General features: G+C 40.7%; 1 protein-coding gene across 1 annotated transcript in view; it reads left to right on the forward strand.

Annotated features, from left to right (window-relative positions):
• Positions 1–19,338, forward strand: part of NWD2 (NACHT and WD repeat domain containing 2) — a gene marked incomplete at its 5' end in the record, with an annotated part of 126,330 nt that overhangs the window by 38,785 nt on the left and 68,207 nt on the right. Inside the window, one exon of the mRNA XM_081121080.1 lies at positions 15,050–15,138. Coding sequence (XP_080977206.1) covers positions 15,050–15,138 — 89 coding nt within the window. The remainder of the gene's footprint in view (positions 1–15,049; positions 15,139–19,338) is intronic.

Here is a 19,338-nt window from a genome sequence, read left to right on the forward strand (position 1 = left end):
TACTAATAATTCAGCACAATTGTATAACCTTTTTTCTAGAGCTTGGTTTTATTTAAATAGCTGACAAATAGGATTCATCTAATGTGATCGTGCCTGTTTCTTTATGTTTCAAACAAGAGTTCAGTTAATCCTGTGAAAACCCACCACTAATTTAGCTCTGTTGTTTAATATCGTGTAACAAATGAAAATGGGCAGCTCACAGCCATTGCTACATTTCCACAATTCCTGCTGCTGTGCATATGGGCTGTGCCAGAGGAGACAGGAGAAATCCTGAGGCCTGAATTCTACGCCAGAATATAACCACGAACCCTCCACAGAAATAATAAGTGGCTGATTAAATTTCTGCACATGCTATCTTGAAAAATTAATACATAAGTTAGGCTGACAATTAGGAACACCATAAATAGCGTGTTTAATTTCATAGCTTGGCTACTGTAATCAGTTTAACAACTGTTCCTCCCTCGTGCTGTGTTAATTTTCACCTCGGGGTTAAGTGACACTGGCCACAGCGGTCCTGGAACAGGAGGCGTTTGCAGAAGGCTAATGTGTGAAATGAACTTTCTTGCACTAGCTTCATTCCCGTTGACATAAAGGATTCACATAACACAGTTCACACCAGAAAATACATTCTTTACTTTGTACTGATTTTTTTCTTTTTGGTGTCACGAAACCACGTTAAGCTTGGTGAGAGTGCAGGCAGTCGAGGTTCCTACTCCATAACGTTCGTGGAGACCTCCTCAGTAATGCCCCAGGTGCTTGGGCACTGTGCCACTGAACCTCACAGTGAGCACGTGGATAGTACCACGATCTCCGTCTCACACACGAGGAGACGCAGGGTCGCAGAGTAACTTGCAGAAGCGCACACGGATCTTCCTGGGCGATTCATGATTTGATCCCGGAGTCTCTGATTCCCTGCCCGTCCACCCCGTGCCCCTGTCTCCGCACATGCCAGCTGCAGGCTGACTGACACCCACGTTGGTCCCTCCCGGAGGGGCTCTCCCACCCCAGGATGTGAGCGCTGGGTCACAGTCATGTAACGTGGCAAGAAAGGGTGAAGCGTGCTTTTCCAACTCGGGCATTGGGGGAAGCCTGGCCCATGAGCACAAGTGTAATTTGGACGATACTTCAGCACTGGGATATCCGGGGATTTCATTCTCACTGCTCTTCCTGTTGACAAAAGCGCCGAGGTCCATGCAGCTCTGAAGCTGATGCCAGATAAAACACAATAGGACGTAACAATGATTAACTTGGCCAGTCATATTAGAAAGTTAAAAAGTTTTCTACATATGGCAGTTTGAATAATAAAAATGTTATTTGAAAATAGCAGTTGTGCATTAAATGTATGATGCTATGTGTTTTTTGTTCAGCCGACTAAATAGAGGAAAATTATTCTCTGTAGATTTCTACTGGCAACACCTTTAAATGACTCGCTGACACGCACAGGCTGACGGCCAGTGGAGTTCGTGAGTCTACCACCAAGATGCTTCAAAATCCTCATAGGTATCTGATGAGTCTAAAAAATCAGAGTGAAGTTCTCTTCAGCATAGGCTTGATGCTGCGAGACTTTAAAAACTGCAACATTATGTTTAACCCAAATACGATTATATAGGAAAAAATCCCCAATGATTCAGCGGCCGTATTGAATTCATGCTATTGCTGATAAAATCTCCATTACCTTTTTGTAAATTTAATTTTAATTACATCAGTCTAGTGGGCTCCGAGCAGATATTTACTTTTAGTGTAATGGGTTTTGAAGGGAAAATGTTCCATGAGAGCATTGAGCATTGAATATTTTATTTGAAAGCAGATGCTAAAAGTATTTTTATAACATTCACTATTGATACTTTGGAAAAAAGTGAAGTGACGGCATCCCTTAATGGATCAAAAGGAACCTGGCATGACTTTTAGCTGCGAGTAATATTTAGAAGTTCACACTAATAATAATAATGTATTATTCATAAACGCCTTAGGGTGAGAGGGTAACTCTACTAAAACTTTGTTTTGCGGTTTTCTTCTGTGAAACTGTATGAAGTCCTTCGTGTGGTGTGATGTCACCAGGACAGTGCTCCCCGTCAGTGATGAGAGCAGACAGACATATCCATAAATACACAGTGATCGGGTGTTTAAACTTACTCCAACATTAGAGTTAGGGCGCCATCGATTACATGCCTTTGGTGTGTGCAGCACCTCAGACTCGGCTGCAATGATGTCATTTCTTGAAAGCGGGGGAAACGTTCTCTGAACGTGAGCTCACTCTGGACCCTGACGTGCCTCAGACTGAACATCTGTTTGGGATATTTATCTGAACAGGATCACACAGCGTTCGTGTGGGGTTTTTTTAATGACGCTAAAGCTGAGATCTAACTCTCCTGAGTATTGGAAGGTAATACATGTGTACCTACCGTAGTACCTTTGATGACTTCTCCCCATAGCCCCAACAGTGAGGTTCATTCCCTTAGAAGATCGATACAGAGAACTGGGGCCTTACAGTGAGTCTTACCTGCCTCCCCTCCTGCCCCAAGCTCCCATCTGAACAGGTATCAGGACACTGAGGCATCCTGACATACGTGGAGACCCAAACGGCATTGTCTAAAATGTCTATGCCTATTAAGCAGATTAAATCTGTTTCTAAAAATGTTGTTTTCAAATGACTAGTCGATACTGGTCAGTGTCCAATCACTGGTCAAAAGGCTAGCGCTGGGACTAACGTTAACACTATTTCTCTGTCCCCCTGCCCCTCTCCCTCCCTCTCTGAAGCCATGAGAAAGATTATTGTTAATGTGTGGCACCACATGCCCCCTCGATTATAGATATTTGTACCCATGTCTGTTTGCCCATTAGACATGGAACTGTCTAACTGCAGGCCCATGTGGGGCGGATTTCTCACGTCCTCCACGCCTCTGGGACAGTGCTCTGCAGATGACAGTGATGCAATACATACGTGCAATACATATTTAATTCATTACTGGTATCTAACAAATCCATGTTTGCTTTCAAAAGCAGTCATTATGGGAACTATTTTAATACCTATTTAGTGTCTTCATAAGGATTGTTTTAGAACAGAAATGTCAATTTAAATATGATCTGATTTGCCAGTTGTTAATGAACATCAACCACGACATATGAATGTTTATCACTTTGGTATTTCATATGCTGCCAAATCGGTTAATTACCTTCTTCCCTGGCTGCGAACAGTACATTGCATTAATTCCCTTTAGGATGGATCTCATACATTTGTACTTTTAGTTTATTTTGTAACCAGATGGTGAATTGTATGTTTATTTGGAGGACTGTGTTGACAGTGCGTAGCAAAAGAAATTTATATAAAGAATGAATAGTTGCTTTTACTAAAAATGTTAAGGTCTTTAAGTGCTTCCTTATTGATGTGGAGGAAGCCCTCATTTGTTATCTCTTCCAGCTGTTGCAAACCATGTATTATTGGTTAGTACCTAACAAAAGTCAAGCCTGGCATTTGACACTGTGCCTTTTAAAAAAGAGAGAAAATTGGACTTCAGGAAACCAGAGGAAGTCTGTCAGTGAACATTCTTCTCTGTTCTACACTAATCAAAAACACAGTTAAGGATTACAGGGAAATGTCAGAAGACAAGTCACAAATGTCGCACAAGTCACAGGAAGTCTCCTGTCCAGCTTTACAGAAAGCAAGGCTCTCTGTGTTTGTTATCAGATGAGGGAAAGGAACAGAGGGGACCGCAGAGCTGATGCAGTGACAGGTGTGAGAGCTTCCAATTTTGCTGTAACGAACAATCTCCGATGTCCCCAGGGCGTGCACAACAGTTTGGGGACTAGTGTTATGCCCTTGACACTTTTCTCTTTAGTGTACCACTCACAGGCAGGGATGCTAGGCTATTTCAGAGAAATCCTGGGTACCAAAGACCATAACCTAGGGTGGAATTTTCAGGATTGTCTCTCTTTATAAGCCCCACGCCCTCCCTCAAGTCCAAGCACTCATTTCATCTCCCGTAGGACTCAGTTCATTTTTTTTCTGGTTTGGACAATATTCTTGTTTTTTTCTATGCCCACTTATAATTATGGAGGGGTTCGCTTTTGTTTCACTCCATCATGGTCATAGAAAGATCTTGTCTAATATTAATGTTAGATGAAATTATTTATAGTCAACAAAATAGCACCACCACTTAGCTGTGATGGCCAGGTCAGCTCCCATTTAGTAATAGCCAGGGACTGCTTTTTTTTTCGTGTTTATTACTTTTTTTTTTCTATTTGTAATTAATGTAAGCATCCTTACTGAGGTAGGTAGATGGATGAAAATACAGGTGAATGGGAAGGAGAGAGCTCTTCCTTAAAATAATAAGTTAATTGAAAAATGTAAAAGGTGATGGAAATAAAAATCATTTGCCATCTATAGGTATTTTTCGGGCAAGAATCCTCAGTGGATGTTCTAACTAGTGAGTGAAAGGTTGAAGAGCAACCGTCTCAAGGAGTCTGAAAGCATTTCCCCGACTTGGGACTCAAAATTAGTCTTGTGTCTAGAATGTGCTCCTTTCAGTTTAATGTGGAATCATTTTCTATTTCTATAGGTACCTTAGTTTTGACTGTAAAACACAAGTTCCTTTGTGTTGGGGACCATGTGGTGTTTCCTTTGATTTTCTGACACCCAGCGGAGTGCTGGGTACATGGTGGGGCCTGGACAAGTGGAGGCTGGCTCACTGATGAAATAATCAAAGCACTCATCAGCCAGGTGCAGGTAGAGCCCTGTCGGTGGAGGGACGGCTGGATTGTATAAAATCTTTTTCTTTCTTTCTTTTTTTTTTTTTTTTTTTTAGCTAACTGACATGTAGGGCGAATTGCTTTTGTTCTGTATGTTCCTCTATGTGTTATTCTTTTCTTTCCCATTTGATTATGAGAAGGAATTGCTTTTATACCCCCCGAGTTCCCAGCACACAGAGGAACCTCGAAAGACTTGCGACTGGCAGACTGATTATGATACAAGACCCGTACGTTGTACTATGTCAAATTGAATGACTCGATGTGCCTCAGACACATGCACTTTTTAAGCCTATCTTCTAGAAGATACTCCCTCCTTTCTACCCGGCAAAATCGTGTCTATAGTTCAAATCCTAAGCTAACTGTCATCTTCTGTGTTAAACTCACCCTGATCATCAGACAAAAAAAGAATTCTTCTCTCTTTGTGCTTCAGTAGAATTTTTCTTACACCTCTCCTCTAGAGCTCACTATGAAGTATTGGGAGTGACATTCTTAGCTGACTGCTGTTTGGCCCCAATCTACTGTGAGTGCTGAGGGCAGGGCTGCACCTTATGTGTCTTTTATTTTGAGAGAAACTCTGTAACAACCAATACATTTTAATGTGGCAGCAAGCCCTTGTTGAGAACCGTGTGTGTGGTGTGAAGTCATACGACTGGAGTGTGAAATTCAAATTATACATGATTTGAATGACTAGATCTGAGATGCCACGTGTAGTTCTTACTAAGTATTCTTTAAATAGGCTTCAACATGAAAGGAAGAGGGGAGAGGTGAGTTGTGTTAATTTGAAGAATTTTTTTCTTCTGAGAATTACAAGGAAACTGAAAACTGCAGTCACCAATTTTGCAGGGACTTCATTTACTACGAATCATTTTGTAATAAATATGAAGCTATTTTTGAAAAGAAAAATATCTTACTTTGTTGTAATAAAGCACAAACTAAGCATCTAAGCTTCTAGCAACTGTGCATGGTTGTAACATTAATATCTAGTTTAACGAGAGTCCTAGAAATTTTGATAAGCAGACTGAACAGAGAATAAAGACATTCGAAACATTGTTCCTGGAAAACATAAGGAACCAAGACAGTTTTAATTCTCATCATCTCTCATTTACATGCTAGTTTTATCTAGGATTTTAATTGTCTTTTAACCTCATAAATTAAGCGTTATTTCATGCAACCAAATTTTATAGGCTGAGCTATGTTTGTCAGTTTTTTTGGACACCAACACTTCTGGCATATCAGACTTTACTTTTGGGACAACTTTCTTTTACCTGAAACATAGTGTTTAGAATTTTTTTTCTTGAAATGGCAGGAAACTCACTTTTCATTTTTCTAAAAGTATCCTCCTTTGCCCGTTTTCTTGAAAGATAATGCCGTTGGTTATTTATCCTAGGCTGACAGTTGTTTTCTTAGTGTAGTGAAGACAGCATTCCACAGTTTTTTGGCTTCTATTGTTGCTGATGACATGTCCGCAGAAAATATACTTGTCATGATGCTGTAGGTAATTCGCTTTTTTTATCTGGCTGTTTTTAAGATCTCTTGCTTTTGGTGTTTTGTATTTTCACTATGCAGTGTAATTTCTATATTTATGTGGAATTCTTTATATTTATTATGCAATATTTATGAGTATGTGTACATTTATAATTGTTATATCATGCCTCTTTTTTCCCTCTGGTAATATTTCCTAAACCTGTTTTGTCTGATATATATTCAGTCTGCTTTTGGTTACTGTTTGTGTGTGATATTTTTCTACCTTTTTCTTTTCAACCTATTTGTATTTTTAAATCTAAAGTGTGTCACTTGTAGACAGTAAAGAGTTGGATATTTTTTGTTATCTAGTCTGACATTCTCTTCCCATTTGAATGTTTACTCCATTCTTATTTAAAGTAATTACTGATATGCTTGAATTTATTTCTGCCCTCTTGCTGTTTCTTTTCTACATAACTCATGTTATTTTCCTTCAGCTGTTTCCACGTCACTCTCTGTTAAGTGTTTTAGTGCACATTTTAGTTCCTTTGTTATTGTTTCCAGTGTTTGTTTAGTTATTTTTTAGTACTCTTGGGATTACAAAATATACCTCAATTTATTACACTTTAGGTGAATACTAATTTAATTCTGGTAAGACAGATACTTAATACATTATAGCTCCATTTTCTCCTTCCTCCTTTTTGTTGTTATTGTCATATGTTACTTCTGTACACATGGATGTTAAAACCTAGCAATGCAATGTCATAATTATTACTTTATACAATCCTACATTTTTTTCCAGAAGTGTACAAAAGAATAGAGAAAAAAAGATACATGTATATAATTTTTTTATACATACTTACAAATTTACTTTTTCTAGTGCTTTTAATTTGTTACTGTTTGATGTCATTTTTTTTTCAGCTGAAGTTCTTTTATTCTTTAGTGTATCTTTAATGTAGATTGTCTATCAAAAGTTTCTCTCAATCTTTTAAAATTTTTAATATTCCTATTTCACCTTTTTTCAGTTTTACTGGGATGTAATTGAGAAAAAACTTGCACATATTTAAGATGTATGATTTGATGTTTTGATATACATATGCATTGTGAAATAATCATAACAATCAAACTATAACTAACATATTCATCACTTCACATAGTTGACCTTTTTTTCATTTTATTTCTTTTTTTATTGTGGTGAGAACACTGAAAATCTACCACTTTGGCAAACTTAAAGCGTATAATACAGGATAGTCACCTTGCTATTCATTAGATCTCCAGAACTTATTCATCTTTATAACTGAAATTGTACCCTTTAACTAGTATCTCCCCATTTCCCCCTTATCCAGCCCCTGGCAACCACTATTCTACTTTCTGCTTCTATTAGTTTAACTATTTTAGATTCTCCATATAAGTGAAATCTTACAGTAATCGTCTTTCTGTGTCTGGCTTATTTCACTTAGCATAATATCCTCCAGGTCTTTTCTTTACATAGTTTTGTTGGACATAGAATTCTTGGTTGACAGTTTTTTCCAGTACTTTGACTATCATTTCATGCCTTCTGGCTTTCCTTCCTTGTGATAAGACATCGGCCATTAATTTTATTGTTCTCCTGTATGTGAAGAGTCATTTTTCTCTCTTTGTATCTTTGGTTTCAACTGTTCAAGTATGTGTCTAAGTGTAGATCTCTTAGTGTTTATCCTACTTGGGCTCTTTTTTTAAAAAAAATTTTATATGTTCTTATTGACTTCAGAGAGAGGAAGGGAGAGGGAGAGAGAGACAGAAACATCAATTATGAGAGAGTCATTGATCAGCTGCCTCCTACATGCCCCCTGCCAGGGATTGAGCCTGAAACCTGGGCATGTGCCCTAACCAGGAATCAAACTGTGATCTCCTGGATTACAGGTCGATGCTCAACCACTGAGCCCTGCAACCAGGCTACTCGGGTTCTTTGAACATTTTGAATATGTAGATTAATGTTTTCCATTAAATTTGAGACATTTGGAAGTTATTTCTTCAAACTATTTTCCCTCCTTTTTCTTTCTCCTATCCTTCTGGGACTCCCTTTACATATGTATCACTACAATTAATGTTGTCCCACAGGTTTCCGGAACCTTGTTCATTTTTCTTTAATCTTTAAGCATAGTTACCTTACATTTTTTGAATGTATTTATAATAACTGTTTTGAAGTCTTTGTCAACTGTTTCCAGTATATGAACTCACTCAGGGACATTTTATTTCTCCTGATTGTGTCACATTTTTCTATTTCTTTATATAGCTCATATTTGTTTTTGAAAACTGGACGTTTTAGGGTAATACATTGTAACAAATTTACTTCTGAGTGCTGTTTTTTTCAATTTGTTTCTTTGTGTTTTTTTGGTTTGTTTAGTAACTTTTCCTGGCCTAAGTCTATGGAATCAGTTTCCTACTGTGTGGGCTTCTGATGTCTCTGCCCAGGTTTTTGATGATGATGATGATGATAATGATGATGATGCCTGGCTTCCAAGGAGTCACCCCCTTATCTGCATAGCTTGGTATTAGTCTCCGATTTGTCAGAATTTCTTTTCAGATACCTCAAGCCAATGAGGCCTCTACTCTCTGGCAGGGAGTCTATGTGGGTTGAGGAACAAATACAATGTTTAGTCAGTGTTTAAATCTGCCCCAGCTTTTACTTTCCACTAGGCCTTCTCGTGTTTCCATTACCCATGTACACAGGCTCAAAGTCAGCCAGGAATATGTGGGTAATTTTTTAGTCTCTCTTGTGTTTGTGGGTAGCCTTCCCATCAGCCAGGAATTTGCTTGTGGGTAGGCTTCCCATCAGCCAGGAATTTGCGGAAAGCTCATCAAGGCCCTTGATGGCTGTTTATTTCCTTGATCTCTTTATTAAATATGGATGAAGCCACAGGCTAGCCGAGCCACTAGACTTCCCCATTTGTTTACCTCTGAGACCACTACTGCTACTAAAAGTGATAGGCATGGACATTTCCCATGCTCAGCTCTAAATCAAGCAAGTCCTCTCTGGCCATGAAGTCATTGATATTCACAGCTTGGCCTTCTCTAGGATGGGGGTGGGCAGTGTGGTTAAGGGGGAGTGGGAGAAGCCCAGGCAAGAATCCTATAGACTCCACTGTTCTTTCTTACCCAAAGTCCAGTTGTTTTTCATGAATAATCACTTTCTGATTGGGTTTATGCTTTTGGTCTTTGGTTAGTTTACACTACTTTTAAATGCTTATTTTGACAATTTTGTTCCATTTTATTATTGCCTATTGGGACGAAGATCTGCTAAGCTCTTGTCATATATTTTGTAACATCACCCCAGATTCACACATGACTATTAATGCTGTCAACATAATCAACTGTTATTTGAAAATGACATTGGGTTTTGATTTATGTTAGCTTTATGGAGACAAATTAATTCTTTGGTTGGATTTAATTAATGTTTTTATTGTAACAGCATCTGCTCGTTCACTCTTTATTGGGATCTAACTATGTTCTGGGCTCTGCTCTAATTTCTGTGATGTGAAGATGGATGAGAAACCCCCTGCCTTCTATGAATTCACAGGTCTATTGGGGGAAACAAAACATAAATAAATAATTATAATAAAGTACAATACATGAGATTATATAGGAGTGGGCAGAGTGCTGTGGGGTGACCTGGAGAGGACTTGTCTGTCTCTGCCTAGTAAGAATTCACAAAGTGTGCTGCCTTCTGTTGGGACTCAGAAGGGCAGGAGTCTGCTAAGCAGAGGGCATGTAATAGATTGGGAATTCTGAGCATGGAAAGCAGTATGTGTTGAGACATGGTTCGGGTATAACTCATCTGAAGAATACTTTGGAGGGCACATGGTGAAGAGCAGTAGAAGCTGGCACTTAGCGAGAAGACACATTTACATCTTCTGAACATTCTGGCCTTGGTCCTCTTGGCCACCAGATGCCAGCTGGCGTCTTTAATGAGCAATTTTGTTTTGTCTGTGATGAGGGGTGACAGGTAACTGTTAATCAAAAAGGAGAACTCTCAGGGTTTAGAGATGGTGAGTGCAAAAATAGAGTGGACAAATTCAAAAGATGTTTATGATAAAATGGATAGGATTTGGTGATATTGAAATAAGGAAGGGTGACTGTGGGTGGTTGGACACAGAGGACTTAGAGGGAGAGGAGACAGCCTCTGGGAAGCCACCAAACAAGAAATCAACCCAAACGACGACAACAAAAGCCAGGTAGACGTCAAGATGAGTGACTGGCTAAGGGGACCAGGTAAAGAGGGAGAATCCAGGCAAGAGCAAATGTATAGAACCCCGGAGGCCAGGCTGCAATGACAGTTGTAAACAGAGGGTGTGTGGTGGATCCTAAATAAATTTCCTGAGCTGCGAAAAAGGAAAAGATTTTATCTACAGTTCATGGTCTTAACTTTGGGTGAGGGAATGGTAGTAAGAGGTTCCAATCCAACACGATCATTTTGACACCTTTATTTTTAATAAAAGTTTGGAATTAATCCAAACCCTTCTTGAAGTCGGATAATGGTATTGATTAACAATTCTCCCCCAACTAATGCTCTTCCTGTGGGTAACTCAGACACTGCACAGAGACCTTCATTAACTCTGAAATCATTGAGGAATTATTTAGAAAGCAACTGCTTAAAAACCTAATCGTGCTGCCAGAGTGTTAATGTACCTTTTCTTAAAGCACTAAGGAGCTAGGCAGATACAAATGGATGCACTGACTATGTCTAAAGAGTAAATGATGACATATCTTGTCTCTCATCCATACTTTTTCAAGAGGTCCCTTTTTATGTCTGACATTCTGTAACTTAATTTTTCCTGTTCCTGACATTCTAATGTTTTTTAATTGCCAAATCCGGATTTGCTGTCAGTATGAATCAGGCTTTTTTATATAATAAAGCCAGCTTATCTGTCACTGATCATAATTAATCCATTCTATCTTAAAGACTGTTTCATTTCCTGAACCAATCATTATCTATTAAAATAGAAGGTACAATCTGAGTCACTTTTGTAATATTATTAGTAACACGGAATTCCTTGCACATACGTGCATAGGCTCCCTTCACATTCTTAGAAAGGTTCACTGTAACTTGGTAAAATGTATTAGTCTTCTGCCAGAAACACACAAACCACAGAAGAACTCAGTATTTCAATCTATTCACTTACCCCATGAAACCAACTTTGTAAATCCCATGGCTTTATTTTCCAGCATTTCACTTAGTCTTGATTCTGTATCTTTACAGTGACACATTATAATGTAGGCAGCCTTTCTCTTTCTGGAGATCATTACAGGAAAGCATCGCCTGTCAGCTCATTTTTATCACTGGTGCCCGGGTGGCTTTCCCATTCACGCATTCCTTAATTGAGCAGGGGATGCAGCAGTGAATGAGACAAAAGGAGGTCCTGGCTCTCTCTGAGTTCAGATTGCATTGGGGGAGACAGATAGTAAGCAGGTAAATACCAACAGCAGTGATGTGCAAAGAATTTAAATGACATAAGAGACAGCAGTGCGATAGATTCAGGGCTCGGAAAAGGGCTCTCTGAGGAGGTGGCATTCAAGATGACATTTGAATGACAGGTGATGCCATGAGATGATCAGAGCACTACGTGTTCTGGGAGAAAGTCACAGCTAGAGCCAAGGCCACAAGTGAGAATGTAATCTGGAGCCAAAGGTACACCATCTGGGGTGACATGAGCTGGGAAGGTGGTCAGAGATGAGCGGGGGGAGAGGGAGAACATTCAGGGTGGAGAGTGTGGATTTCATTTCAAGCTCCATGAAGAGCTGCTGGAAGGTTTTAAACAAGAGTGGTATGATATGATTTACTTTCTTTTTTTTTTTATTTCTTACCCTAGCATATTTTTTCCATTGATTTTTTTAGAGAGAATGAAAGGGAGGGAGGGAGGGGAAGAGAGAGAAACATTGATGTGAGAGCGACACATTGATTGGTTGCCTCGGCATGTGCCCTGACTGGGGATCGAGCCTGCAACTGAGGTAGGTGCCCTTGGCCAGAATCGAACCCAAGACCCTTCAGTCCGAGGACTGACACTCTAACCACTGTTCAGCTAGGGCTGATTTACATTTTTAAAAGATCAGTCTGGCTGCTCTCTGGAGAAAGGACTGAAGGGGCAAGTATGGGAACACGGAGAGCGAGTCCAGATGAGAGATGAGTTTGGCTTAAACCACAGGTGCAGAGAAGTGGACTGATTCGGGATTTGTTTAGAGATAGATGGAGAAAGATGACTTACTGAGGAGTTGGCTGTTGAAGGGTGTATTATAGAAGGGGATGGAAGTTGCTGCATTTCTCATTTTCAGAGATGGAGTCTTCGCACGTTGCATGTTTCCCATGGTTAGAGCAAACTATGACACATGGTTCATTAGGTTCAAATCCAGATTCTCTAACTTAGTGGTCATATGACCTCCGGTAAGTCTCTTAGCTCCTCTATCTTTTCATTTTCCTCTTATAAAAAATAAGGAATAATAATTTTACCTATATCATAGGGTTGTTGTCAGAGGTGACTGAGAAAATCCACGTAGAACTACTTAGTACACAACTAGACTCTGGTAAGCACTCAGTAAATGTTGGTAATTAGATACTTTATTTCTGTCTTACCCTCCTGACTATTGCCCATTCAGGTCTCAGTATCTAGTAATAAGACTTACAATAAAAATTTTAAGAAACAACTTCTGGTCTTTATTTCATATATTTTCATGTACTATTTTGATAATTTTAAAAAGAATATCTTAACAATAACCTTGTTTAATATATTCTCAACTTCCACATCTGATAATTGTTTATTTTTAAAGTGACCTTTTGGTTATTTTGGGTTTAAACACCTGTAGCCTTTTACAGAGAGTGTTTTTCAATACTGTCAGCTTCATTGTGAAGTTAGTGTTTTCAACCCTTAAAATGAGGTGAGGGATCCCAAGATTATATAAATTATATAAAATCATAAAAGCATGGATGCTGCATGGGTGGCTTTGGAATCCCTTTCTGTGTGCCATTAGAGCATTGTCCTGATACACCAAGGTTGCAGTTTTTTTGTTTTGTTTTGTTTTGTTTTTTAAGGTTGCAGTTTTGATCCCAGGTCAGGGCACATACAAGAAGCAGCCAAATGATGCATAAATACGTGGAACAACAAATCAGTGTCTCTTCCCCCCATCCCTCTCTCCCTCTCCCTCCCTCCTTCTCTGCCCCCCCAAATCAATAAATAAAATTTTTTTAAAACACACAAAAGCTTAATATAGCTCCTCCACCAGTGCCATAACAGCATGCGGGCGCAGCTCAAACGTACCACTCCTCAGCTTGGCCTGCCCGCTTTCCTTTGAACTTAGGTCCATGTTGGATCTACTGTTAGAAAGACTCTTTTCGGGTGGATTACAGGGTAATCTTGAAGACCTTGTATTGAATCTTCGGTTTCCATGTAAACACTGGTTCCTGTCGCTCTGTCAGGCTGCAGCTGCATTTCAGACTCTGGAGACTGGTTATTTACATCTCAAACCAGGCTTCCGAACAGCAGGAAAGTGGAGCAGGTCAACACAGCATATGGTCAGTTTTGCACGGACAGATGTGCTTGAGAATAACAAGGAAATTCTTTTAAATTGGTTCCTTAGTTATAAATGTGGCAGGCAAATGTTTCCTTGTTACGGCCGGGATTGAGGTGTATTGAGCAAATGGTGCTTTTCATGAGATAACACATTAACCTCATTTTTAAAAGTTTCTTGGGCCAGGAGGAGCCCCTCTGCTGTGAGAATCTTACACTGTCATTGATGCAGAGCATCGCCCTGCGTGGGTTGCTTTGGAATCCCTTTCTGTGCAAATGTTCAACATTAAGAACACACATAGTCTGTGGTTCTTCTGGTTTCAGGGTCTCTGTTTCTTCTTGCAGTTTTTGATGACATGGAAAATAAAAAATACTTTATTTCAAAGCTCTGACACAGTGTGGCACCTGTAAAACAGTCCCCTCTCTGATACAGCAGAAGTCCCTAAGCCCAAGGCGGGAGGTGTTACTCTGTTAAACTGCTGGTCGTTTAATGTACAGTGTGTGGAATCTGCTAGTTTGGGGTGTTGGCTCCCACAATTTGCCTCTCTAATTATCGTGATGATTGCATGGATGCTGTCCTAAATTTTATAAAAGTCATAATATTTCTAAATACTATAGGAAACGGCGATAGAGTTTGGATTTTCTGAAAGTCAGAAACTAAATTAATGTCTGTGTGTGTGTGTATGTTTTGAAACTTATTGGGGCTAAAACACCTGGTAGCCCTACAATTTTTCCTTCTGCCTCGTCCAAAGACAGTGGGGTTGTGGCTGTTGAAGAGCTCCACGTGAGGGTGCACGTGGGCGTGATGAACCCACTGTGGCCCTGGGCTCGGGTGGGCGTCGTCTCGGGCACCGACAGGCCATGGTTTGACTCCCAGGCAGAGCACACACCCAGGTTGCATGTTCAGTCCCTGGTCAGGGATGTACGGGAGGCAACCGATCGATGTTTCACCCTCACGTTTATGTTTCTCTCTCTCTCCCTTCCGCTCTAAAATCAGTGAAAGCATGTCCTCAGGTGAGGATTTAAAAACAAGAATCAACTGTGAACTCTCAGTTCTGCCAGCACACACACAAGTGAGCAGTGGGGCTCCCCTCCATCCTGGGGGTTTCTCGTGTGTACCTGGTAGAGGACCTCTGCTCCCCCTGCTCAGTTAAGAGCAGGTCTCCCCCCATCAATTCACTGTGCAGCACCCCAACTTGATTATACTAATGTCAATGTTTATTTGTAAGCTTTCATTTTTTTCCAGAAGTATGTATATGTGGACATAATTCACTTTCTATGTGTGTTTTTTTTTCCTATCACAGACACGGGAGCAGAAAGACAGGCACTAAGAGAAAATGTGTATCCTAAATTGAGAGAATTCTGCAGAGAAAATTATGGATTAGAATTTCAGGTAACTCTGATATTCATTTCATTTTTAATTATGTCAGCTAAATAACTAATATTGTGTTTGTTTCTTGTCACAACTTACGTGCTATAAAAGACAAATTTTAACCCCTAAAAATGTCATTCCTGTAAGTGTGGGTCGAAAGAAACACTGGAAAATTGAGATAAAATATTTAGTCATTTTTCATGGCTTTTGGGGTTTTTTTAATCCTCACTGAGGATATTTTTTCCATTGCTTTTCAGAGAGAGAGGTAAGGAGAAAGGGCTGGAGGGAGGGAGAGAAAGGGAAACATCAATGTGAGAGAGACACATTGATTGGTTCCTCCCCAGCTCACCCTGATCGGGGCTGGGAATCAAACCTGCAACCAAGTTACGTGCCCTTGACCAGAATCAAACCTAAGACCCTTCATTCTGAGGGCCAACACTAATCACTGAGCAAAACCTGCTAGGGCCACTTTTCATGTTTTGCACTTTTATGCTCTGTCTCTTGGACCCTCCCTGCCTGTTATTGGCTTGTCTTCCTTCGAACCATGTTTATTTGCTTTTTTGACAGTTTCCACTCTTATGAAAAAAGGTGAAGGTTGTTGAGCACCTGCCTCTAAGCTCTGGTCTCTAAAAATGTTTTGCATCTTAAAATTGGGACCAACTTCCTTACAGGTGTTTCCTTTTAGCAGTCTAGCCAGTCCTTGTCTTCTGTCTTACTCACATTGCAGGATGTCCCTTTTCCTGAGCATTTCAGGGATTTGCCATTTACCAAAAAAATTAAAGCAACCTTTCAAGAGACAGTAACTGCGCATATCATTGCTAAAGTTTATGAAAACCCTGGCATTTGTAGACTCCGTTGATTTTGCCATCTAATGGAAAAGTGCTTGGAAACTTGGACATCTCTTGGACATCCAGAGATTGCAAAAATAAATGGCTCTGGCACCAGATAACATTTAGACAGAGTTTTTCAACCTTGTATATAATGGAAACCTTAATTCTTCAGTGCTGTATCTTAGCTATATATTTACATTGTTAAGTGAGGAAATGTGTAGTAGGGCTTTGTGGTGTAGGAGTGCAAAATGCACCAATTAGTGGAAGAAAATCTCACCCTTGTTTCCTCCTGGATAGATATTTTATCTTGGTAGACCTCATGATGCCTTCTAATATGATGCATAAAATAATAGTCTCAAAGGACTTCAATCTCAATGCATAGTGTCAGTCAGCCGCAAGGCATTGACATACATATTGAATAGTTATTCATAAGGTACCATTTGCTTGATAACTTATGAACCTAAATTAAATTGCTCGTTGTGAATTTAGCATTACCTTCTTTGAGGAATCTGGTTCTGCTGATAACAGGGTCTCAACTGTTACAAAAATGTTGATCTGTCAGGTCCCAAAGACAGAGACAACCTTGGGGACTCAGTTGCTGTAGAGCAAGAAATGCGTGCAAGCATATTAATCTCGTCTTTGAGGGAGGTCGTGGTTGCATCATTTTTGTCAGTAGAGGGAGGAAGTCTTTGAACTACAGAACAGCTTCCATAAAACATGGTATTGATTAGGATTGACTGAGGAGAAAAATAAAGAAGTATATTTTCTAAATTACAGGCAAGCATAGAAGACAGATAAAGCCAAAGGAAAACTATAGCAAGCCAGGGTCGTAGAATAAATTGATGGCAAGGATCGTTCTAGACAGGTTCAGTGACTCAGTTGATGAGATGCTGGACAGCAGTGGAAACAGCGTTGGGCAAAGCAGACATGGAACTGAGCCCCAGCTGTCCAAGGGACAACCCGCCAGGCCTTCAGTTTGGTGTCTAAAATGGAGATGGTGACAGCCTACAGGTCTGAGGTTGCGTTAAGAATAAAATATGCATTGTTCATTTGCTTTCCAGAGTCTAAGCCTTGCAGGAGCTCAAAAAATAAATGGTGCCTTCTAAGAATATACATTTTGGTATGGTCTTTTCTGGTAGGTTGATTATAGATCTCCATGAGGATATGTTTTCTAGAGAGATGGTTCTCTTTTCAACTGCAACAAGATATGGTGCCAGAAGCTTCATGAAAAAACCAGTTTACCCCCCCCAGTAGTCTGGATTCCATCCTTTGTTGTACAGTGAGCCCAGGAGAAATGAATTTGCTTGAGTTACTCAAACATTCTGATCTGTTGCATGCCTCTTGCCTTTGCTGATGTTCTCCATCTGCAATGTTTTTCAGTCTGGTTCTTCCCCTGCATTACCTCCTAAGTCCTGCTTGTCCCCAAAGCCTTCCCATCTGACCGTAAGTCACGCCCTCTCCTCTTGCCCACTGCCCTGCAGCTCCGTGTCCTCCATGTGGTTCCTTGAACACTTCAAGCCCATTCCCACTTAAGGATTTTGCCCTGGATGTTTTGTCCCTGTAAGAATGGCTCACCTCCTCACCTTCTTACTGTCCTTCAGGTCTCCACTGAAATGTCACTTCCCTGGTGACCCAATCTTGGGTACTCTTTTACATTGCCCTATTTTATTCTTTGCGTTGCATATATCAGTGTTGTATCTTTTTCCCTTTACTCATGTATTGGCTCGCTTATTGTCTTTATTGTGTTAATCTTTTCCCAAGAGTCAGTCAAGTATCTGGCACATAGTAGGCTATTTAGTTAAATCTTTATTAAACTAAATTGATAGGATGAGGAGTTACATTTTAAGCAAGGCCACATACTTTATCTATATGCCTGTGTGACAGGCTGTTTCTAGTATTTCCTTTTATTTTTTCATTGAAACTAAGATACTTAATGAAAATGCACCAGACTCTCTGATCATGGGAGCTTCAGTTCTGTGTGTAATATATGTAGGTTGAATGCTCAGAGATGGAAACAACTGAATGGAAAGATATCAACCCCACTCAGAGTAGAGAGCACACATGGCTTCAGTAAAAGACAAGGTGTTTAATTATATGTAACTTGATTTGCCAGTGTTCAGCAAGGGCACTTACTTTCCCCTTACCTTTGCCGGTGTGTTTCTTAGAAGTTCGCCTTTTCTTCCCATGTCACCAGGCTTCCCATGTCACTCAGGCTTCCTTTTCTTAACAGCTGAATGACTATGGCAACCTTTTCCCGACCTTTCCTTCCCCAGGGTGTTTTCATGTTCTGGTCCAGACTCTACACAGCTGCTCAGATCATCTTCCTTAAACAGTATTCACCGGATTTCATTCATTATTCTAAGATGCCTGTGTTTTTTCCCCATTTTGACATCTCAGAAATCAGGATTTGTCTTACAAATAAGTGGTGTGGCATATGTGATGGTGTAATTGGCAGTGTGTCTCTCTTTTAGTGGAACGTACAATGTTAGAGCAGCCTACGCTGATATTTTAGATTCAATAAATTGCAGCACATCATGTCATTTATGAGGTTTAGTGGAAACAGCATAAATTTTTCTGTTAGACTAGGATTCAAATTCTGGGTCTACAGATTACCATTCCTATGACACTGGGCAGAGTGCTTGATCTCGGACACATAGTTGACCTCTCTGTAAAATGAATGGGACAGAAAACCCACCATGAATGGGACAGTGTTTCTTTCCCAGGATCGTTAGGAGAATCCAGTGCAGTAACACAGTGTCTGGCACACGGAAGGCACTCCACCCGAGGATGGCCGGAGACTCGGGCAGGAGGCCCGTGCTCCTTTTTGACCAAGTGAAGTAGGTACATTCTCTGTGCACATCACGGTTGTAGATTCAGTTACATTATGTGAGTCTCCCATTAGTTCGACCTCACTGATACTTACTGCATTGGGCAGTTGCTCAGCCTCCCCCCGAAGGCTCTCCATTCGCTGCCCCACCTGCTTTCCGCCGCAGCCGCCCTGCCCAGGGGAGCCAGCCGCCTGCTCTGCACACTCCCCCCTGCCCGCCCGCCCGCCCGCCCAGGACTCCTGGGGCGCATGTTGCCTCCCGAGCTGCCAGAATGCACCTGGGCTTTGTAATGACAGGACCTGTGTGACGCCCTTGGTCCTCCCTCCACACTGTCGGCCACTCCGCCCTGCCCGCCGCCTCGTAGTCATGTGCGCTTCTCAGGCGGCATGCACACCCTGCACCGAACCACGCACCCTCTCTCAGGAATGCACCCCCCCCCCCCCCGCTGAACCATGCACCATCTCAGGAATGCACACCCCACACTGAACCACGCACCATCTCAGGAATGCACACCCCACACTGAACCACGCACCGTCTCTCAGGAATGCACACCCTGCACTGAA

The sequence above is a fragment of the Miniopterus schreibersii genome (assembly GCF_964146895.1).
Source record: "Miniopterus schreibersii genome assembly, chromosome: 1".
NCBI lineage: Eukaryota > Metazoa > Chordata > Mammalia > Chiroptera > Miniopteridae > Miniopterus > Miniopterus schreibersii.